Genomic DNA, 7,836 nt, shown 5'->3' with positions numbered 1-7,836 from the left:
ATGACATAAGAGAACAAGCTAAAGCAAGGGACTTTGTGGTGTGCATCAAGACGAGCAGGAAAGCAGTCCTCAAAGCCTGCCAATTAGCTACAGCATGTAGGAGAACTGTGGGGGGGGGGGGGGGGGTGTAATAGTCTGTGTGTGTGTTTGTAACCGTTGTCAAAAAAAAAAAAGTAGAGTTCCTCATATACCAAACATAGCTTGTTCTAGTAGTAACGTTTGCATCTTATGAGGTTGTGAGATCAAACTCCACTAGAGGCACTTTAGGTGGGAATTCCCTTAAAACACCCCCCCACCACACACACACACTCACACACAACAACTTCCAAAATGCCTAGGTCACTAATCCAGGTCGGGAGGACATGTAAGAAGTTTTAGCCCGATAGGGCCCTTTTCCTTACCAATCAAAAAAAAAAAAAAAAAAAAATTACAGTTCCTTTTTTTTTTTTTTTTTGAGGGAAAATTACAGTTCCTCATATTACAGTTATTTTCAATATATTCGTATTCTCCGTAATAATTTTGTCCAACACAAAAAAAAAAAAAAAAAAAAAAAAAAAAAAAAGGGTAAATCACTAAATCCAACCGATTGGTAAGTCGGTTTAGAGTTTTAAAACTCTTTAGACCTTCCATTTTGTTCATTCTATTTCATCATACGGTAAAAATTAAACTCCGTAGAAGTCGTACACACCTTTGGCTATCGTACTTGTAAGTTGTAAATTGTAATATAAGAATTCTTTAATGGCGACGATGAAGCGCGAAATTCCAACAGTAGACGAGCAACAACCCCATGCAAAGAGATTCAAGAACGATGTTCGTGTTGTCCTCAACCCAGCCGACTGTGATTTGGGTAATTACATCTCATTTTTTTACTCCATAATTCTCTGTATTTTTATATGTTCTTTTTCATAATTTTGTATCAAATTCTTGTTGTTTGATTTGGAATCCCTAAATCCCATATTATTTTTTTCATTAATTGTTGGGATTCTAGTGTTTATTTGTTTGGATAACATAACCCTTAATTTCCCCTGTAAATTCCATGTATTGATTAGAACTTTTTCTGGGTATTGATGATTTTTTGGTTAAAGAACATTATGCTAAAAGAATTTGATTTAGTAGTTGAAGATTATGTTGATTATACTATGACAATATTTCCTTATTCGTTGAATTGAAGTTGATACTAGTAGAATTCCCTTTGGCTTGAGAAAAATTATATTGTGTATTAGTGTAGTACTTAATTTGGAGGTGGTTTTTTGAGGGAGACGCTTTGCAGTTGTCTTTACAGTGTGCCCTGTATTTTATGAAGGCGCCATCTATTGGTCGGGTAAGGAATTTGTCTATGGAAAGGGGTGCTTCCGTGCAAGACATTTCGTCGTATAGATGCTTCATTGCATAAAATGGCTTGATATTATTGAGATGATGCTGATGATATAGATTATGGAGGCTGATTTGTACATGATATCTATAGCAGTATAGCGTTTTGATGGAGAGTGTGTGGTAATTTGGCCGATTGGTTTGTGTATGATGAAGTGTGGCACTGATCATGCAAGGGTTGGATGTTTATAACTTATGAGGGTCATTATTATTCATTGATTTCGTTATGAGTGTAGACATCCTTTTTTGAAAAAGCTTATGTGATTAATTAGTTACATGATTTGTTGTTTTTGCCAAATAACTGTAGATTAGTGTGGGAAAGAGTGGATTTTGTTTTGTAGCTGGAGAGGGGCATTGACTTTGAGACACTATACAAGCTGAGTTCATGACAATCTACTTAAAAATAGGAGATTGGGAAGCTTATGTGACTAAAGGGGGAGAAGCATGATTTATGAATTATGATTAAGAGAGTAAGAGACTGTTGATAGTTGTTGCATAGATGAAGCAGCTTGATCAAGGTTCTTAACATTATTGCTGGTGCGGGTAAAGTAAACCAACCTAGTCTTTCAAACGAAGTTTTCATAAACTGCTCGTTTCAGCTTAGAAATATTTTGTCAGTGACTTGGTTAGATCTCTGCTAAAAAGGTCTGGTTTATTTGCTATTGTTGATCAGATCAGACAAATGAAAACATGATGCTTTTAGAATCATTTGTCTTGCAATGTAGTCTTGGGTCTGGTACTCTGGTATATTTGCTGTTTGCTGATTATGTGTTGGGAGTGAATATCATGTAATTGGTGAAGAAGATATTATTTAACCTGATGAAATTTGTCTCATGCATTGGCTATTTTAAAGAAATATGATCTCATGACTGTATGTGCATGATTAATTACCCAATTAACTTGAAATTTCAGAAATTGTACTTTCTCTTTATACTTGGATTTATGTTGTCTACTGGTTTATAAGTATGTCTGATATTGATGATGCCCTACATTTTTTTTCTTCCAGCTTTCAATATTGAAGCTGATGGGCTCACAGCGCATGCTCTTTATGAGCAGGGATCTGCTTATTGCTGGTCTGGTGCCCGGGGAAATATCGGAATAACTGGAGGGAAGTACTGTTTTGGATGCAAAGTCATCTCTGATCAGCCTGTGATAATGGAAGAAACTCCACTTGACCAACAACATGTTTCTCGTGTTGGCATTTCAAGAGCCGATGATCCTGTAGGGAACCTTGGTGAAACTAAAACTAGCTTTGGGTACGGTGGAACTGGGAAATTCTCAACTAATGGCAGGTTTGTGGATTATGGTGAGAGGTTTGGCATTGGTGATACGATTATTTGCTTAGTGGATCTTGAACATAAACCTTGTGCTTCAGTGGAGTTCTCCAAAAATGGGAAAAGATTAGGTATTGCAAATTACTTTGGTCTTGGACTGGATTCATCAACTGGAAAATTATTATGGGAATCAGCCTTCTTTCCTCATGTTCTGCTGAAAAATACTGTGGTTAAGATGCTATTTAGCACAGAAGACGGACTAGTTCCTGAAGAAGGGTACAAGCCATGGGCCTCAGCTGTGAGCGATGGAAATGCAGTAATTGGACCTGCTTTCTCTGACCCTCAAGATTGTGAGGTGATAATGATGATTGGATTACCGGCTTCAGGAAAGACTACCTGGGCAGAAAATTGGGTGAAACAACATCCCGAAAAACGTTACATCTTGCTTGGAACTAACTTGTGCCTTGATCAGATGAAGGTTTATTTATTTTTTCATTTACTTTTTGAAACTATCTCTTTTCCAGGTTTTTATGCTTAAATAACATAATGACGTTCCACAGGTTCCAGGTTTACTGCGTAAGTCCAATTATGGTGAACGCTTTGATCGGTTAATGGATCGGGCAACTGGAATTTTTAACACTCTATTGTCAAGGGCGTCTAAAGTATCTAGGAACTACATCATTGATCAGACTAATGTTTATAAGAGTGCTCGAAGGCGGAAATTGAAGCCATTTGCATACTTCCACAAGGTATATATGGTCATTTTTTCTAATTGATGTATGCTGTTCTTCTTCCGACTTGTTACTTATCTTGTTTATCAAATAGATTGCTGTAGTGGTCTTCCCAAGACAAGAAGAACTAAAGTTACGTGCTGAAAAAAGATTAAAAGAAATGGGTAAGGAAGTACCTCCTGAAGCAGTTAATGAGATGTTAGGTATGCCTCTTTCAATTCATGTCGATTGTTTTTTATTTCTGCCCTTTAATATGAGACATAAACTTTATGCTTCCTCTTTTTCTTTTTGGCAGCTAATTTTGTTTTGCCCATGAGCAAAGACATGCATCATACTGAGGAGCATTTTGATGAGGTAAATGTACATGCTGTACTTGGTGTGGATATTTATTGAAGCTAATTGAGTAATTGTAGCTAGACTAATTGTCAACTTAAACCTGTGGTGTTTGGTAAATGGCCAAGCATTTGCATAATGTATTTTATAATATTTAAAAATCTACTCTGTTTTATCTTTTGTTAATGATGATGTTACTGTCCTAGATTATATTTACAGAGCTCAGTAGGAATGAGGCACAGCAGCAGCTTGATGAGATGAAGCGTGCCCTTATATTGTCATCTAGCACGAAGTCCAAGACTGATCATGCACCATATTCCCGCGAAAGTTCTGTCCATTCAGATTCTAGGTTGTCAGCTTGTGGTCCTGGACAACCCTTCTCACAAAATTTAAGCCCCTTGTTGGAACTTCAAACAGGTATTTTACTTTGCTTGATTGTGATTTAATTGACTTACCCTATACATTTTTTTCCTTCATTGTCATCATAGTGACATGATTTGTTTTCATGGATCTTGCTTTTTTTAAGATCTTGGGACAGGCTCTTGGATTGGTCCTCCTGGACATGTTTTGCCGCCAAATCCTGCCTATGTGAGTTCAAAGGCCTGAATGCTATATAAGTCTTAGTATGATTTTGTATTTTTATGATTGAATTGGAAACTAACATAATTAGGTAATTAGAGGATATACAGGGGTTGAGCATTCTGTCGCATTAGAGTCAGTGCAGCCTCGTCTGCATCTGTAGGTCTTTTTTTTTTGTTCCTTTTTCAATCCAAGTTTTGTCTTTACATGAGGTGGTTGGGGGTTCGTATAACTGTATAAGTATTTGGGATAGTGCCCAATATGTGCTCTGTTCATATTATATATACATCATTTTAGCTAAATATACCTTATTGTTGATTTTGTGTACTGTGTTACCCGTCCATGTTACCTGAAGGACACTTTATGAAGGTTAGGCTTTTCATTTTAGAAACAAAATTTGGAATTTTAGAAACCACTTCCTAGAATATGACCCTTTTTACTTTTACAATCTTCTCTTTCTTGAACTTCTTTTATATTTATACTTGTAATCACTTTATTTTCCTGCCAGTCTCTCTTTTAATTGACACAAACGACCCAAAACTTATTTTATGTTCTATTGATGTTTTCTTTTCTATGTTTCTTACCCACCTGAAAATATATGTTTTCTTGTTACCTGCTTATGTATTCCAGTTTCGAGACTGCAACAAAATATAAAACTGATTCATTGTTGATGCAGTTATATAACAGATATGAAAGCCCTGGATTTTCTGGCAGAATAGAAGCACCAGCAGGGTCCTACTCCTATCCTGGGAGTTTGAATCCAGTGCCTCACAGGGATTATTATTGCGGAACATACTCGAGTTACAACAACCCTGGTCTCCGTGAAGATGTAGGTCCTAGTAAATACTCAAGTTATAGCAATCCTGGTCTCCGGGAAGATTTAGGTCCCAGAACATACTCAAGGTATAGCAATCCTATTCCTGGGAATAATTTCATTCAGCATGATGGTGGCAGCTATATACATGACCCTAATAGAACACATGAATCTGCCTACTCTTATGGAACTGGATACGGAAACAGTGCAGAAGAAGCAATATTAGCTGACCAGCGTTATGGTTAGCTTCCTCCTCTACTATTTTATTGATGTCTTACTTCAGACCACCTTTTTTTTCACCAGTGGGATATGTGATGTGCATTGTTAATTCTGTGGTTAATCACGTCTGTTATTGTATGAGATACTTGGCTATTGAAGAACCCAGAATTCTGCAATTAGCTTTACATCACTGTTAAACTCATTTGCAGCTAGAATTTAGAAAAAGATCAATTTATTTGGGAAAGCCAAATTATTCAATTGGATACCTTATTTCCTGCATGTAATTTGTCATTGTGGACCTGTGTGATTATCTCAGCCTTTGGGAAACTCAGGCCCCTAGTAGTAAAGAAAATAAGACTCGTTATTTTCAGCATTGATGTTATTGACTATGTTTCCTGTGTGTATCTATTTGCAGTTTTGCCTAATGGAGGTTCATATTCAAGGCCTCAGGGAAGGTACCCTGCTGATGTTCAGCATCACGGAACTGCACCTTATTACCCTCCCAGATACTATTAACTGCTTCTGTCGGACTCCAACCCCGGAATTTGAGATAGTGCCTAAATTTGCAAACCATGGAGACCGGTATGTGTAAATGCTGTGTGTATAATTCATTTTAAATCTTACTCTGGGTACTAGTATTGGTTTTAATAGTTTTGAGGATTTAGACTAAATATGAATTATAACACAACTTGGATTGCGATTTGCGAAAAGAAGTACTACATCAATCCCCGCCCCTTAATCGTGCAGCAATTAGCATGTGTGGGAACTTAACTGTGCATGAGATGCCCAAATTATTGGCGGGCAGGAGAGGATCTTTATTGGGGCTCATAGAGCCAGCACCCCCTAAATTTTTTGAGCTATTATGTATAATTGTATTAAGAATATATTGGCAGTATTGCTTTAAATCTATGTATATAAAAAAAATTGCCAACAGTGGTTAAATATCGGTGAGGGTTTTTCACTAATTATTCGTTAATCTTTTTTTTTTTTTACACAATAATTCGTTAACCAATTCACAGTATAGATCATGTATTTTAAAAAATAAAACTCAAAGCAATCTTCCTAATTATTGAATGAGGCTGCTCCGTATAACTGTGTTGAACATGGATTAAAATTTTAGTCCGTCTTGTGTGCGGCCGGTCACATCGTATAATGCCGACGAGTAACCCCTATAACATTGATTAAGTAACCCATGTAATGCCGACTGAGTAACCCCTATAACACTGACTGAGTAACACTATAACAATGACGAAGTAACCCCCTTTAACATTTACCAAGTAACCCCATTATACTAGCAAAGTAACCCCTATAGTGGTTAACCAAACCGTATGGCCAGCCACATATAAAACTTTGTGTTAAAGATTTGTTTAGCCATGCTTTTAGAAATTAACGTCTATTTCCTCGAAGTTCTCCAATATTAATGTAGAATATAATGCTCCGTACATTCCATACTATACGTCTATAGTCTATAGTTCTATACTCATTGAGTTATGGCTGCCAAATTTTTAGTCCAAATAAGGCTTGTTCTTTTGAGCTGCTATGGTCTGGTTTGCTCTATTATGTTAAAACTTGTTTTGCTCTACTCGGCTTAGCCCTACTCTGCTGAGTATTAATAATCTTCTGACACCTACTCTGCTATGCTCAAAAACTCAAAAAATAGGGCCTTTAATCCAACTGTTAATTATGTATCCCTTTTGTCCCTATTTATTTGATCCATTGTTTAGTTATGCTTGTAAGAGATAAAATTACTCCCTATCATGTGATGTTGTTAGAATTGTTTCCATGTCTACTTTAAGATATCAAAATTTAATAAATTTCGCATATCATAGTTGAATTTTGTGATACATTGTACAAAATTTAATAAGAATTAATAAATTTCGCATATCATAGTTGAATAGACATCTCAAAAGATATCATGAATATAAATAAGAACTAGTGAGTAGCCCGGGCGTTACCCCCGATTGCTACTTTTGTAATTGTACAATGGGAGTAATTTATTTTATGCTTGAAATTGTCCAAGGCAAACCTTTTTTTTTTTTGTAATTCCCCCTATTTGTTTTTCAGTGCTTGCAATCCACTGTAATATTATATATTCGTAGCTCCACAAAAAAAAGAACTGATAATCCAATCCAACCTATTGATAATTTACTTTGAACCCAATATAGACACTTACATCTACTCTGTACAAAAATTAACAGTTACATTATATTTTAAAAAGAAAGGGATGTGAACATTACAAGTATTTTTTTAAAAAATGACATCATCCTTGCATTTAGGCAGGAAAAATTTATTAAGAGAGGCATGTGTGGGTAGCAATGATGTCAAGTTTGTCAACATATATTGTTTTAATTAAATATAAAGTTTCATAATATTAATTTTTCTTAATTTTACTGCGGAGTACTTCGTAATATCTAATTATATACGAGTACATACATATTAAATTAATAAATTATTACTCCCTCCGTTTTTAAATACTTGCTCCAATTTTCATTTGCGGCCGTTTTTAAATACTTGC

The 7,836-nt window shown here is 35.8% G+C and overlaps 1 protein-coding gene and 1 long non-coding RNA gene across 2 annotated transcripts; both read left to right on the top strand.

The window, feature by feature from the left end:
• Positions 1–712: 712 nt before the first annotated feature.
• On the top strand, positions 713–4,155 carry LOC145611010 (uncharacterized). Its single transcript, XM_081666253.1, has 6 exons — positions 713–847; positions 2,378–3,123; positions 3,206–3,394; positions 3,471–3,579; positions 3,672–3,730; positions 3,916–4,155. Exons 1-6 carry the CDS (start codon positions 739–741, stop codon positions 4,153–4,155), a joined length of 1,452 nt encoding a protein of 483 aa, XP_081522379.1. The 5' UTR covers positions 713–738.
• Positions 4,156–4,233: 78 nt separating this feature from the next.
• Positions 4,234–6,160, top strand: LOC145610017 (uncharacterized). The gene is made up of 3 exons (XR_014106205.1): positions 4,234–4,297; positions 4,965–5,343; positions 5,737–6,160. It is a non-coding gene; the product is annotated as an uncharacterized LOC145610017 (long non-coding RNA).
• The last annotated feature ends 1,676 nt before the right edge of the window (positions 6,161–7,836 follow it).

This window comes from Chenopodium album, chromosome 24, assembly GCF_948465745.1.
Source record: "Chenopodium album chromosome 24, dcCheAlbu1.1, whole genome shotgun sequence".
NCBI classification, from domain to species: Eukaryota; Viridiplantae; Streptophyta; class Magnoliopsida; order Caryophyllales; family Amaranthaceae; genus Chenopodium; species Chenopodium album.
The sequence above is the reverse complement of the archived record's forward strand: the minus strand, read 5'-3'. Positions and strand labels throughout refer to the sequence as shown.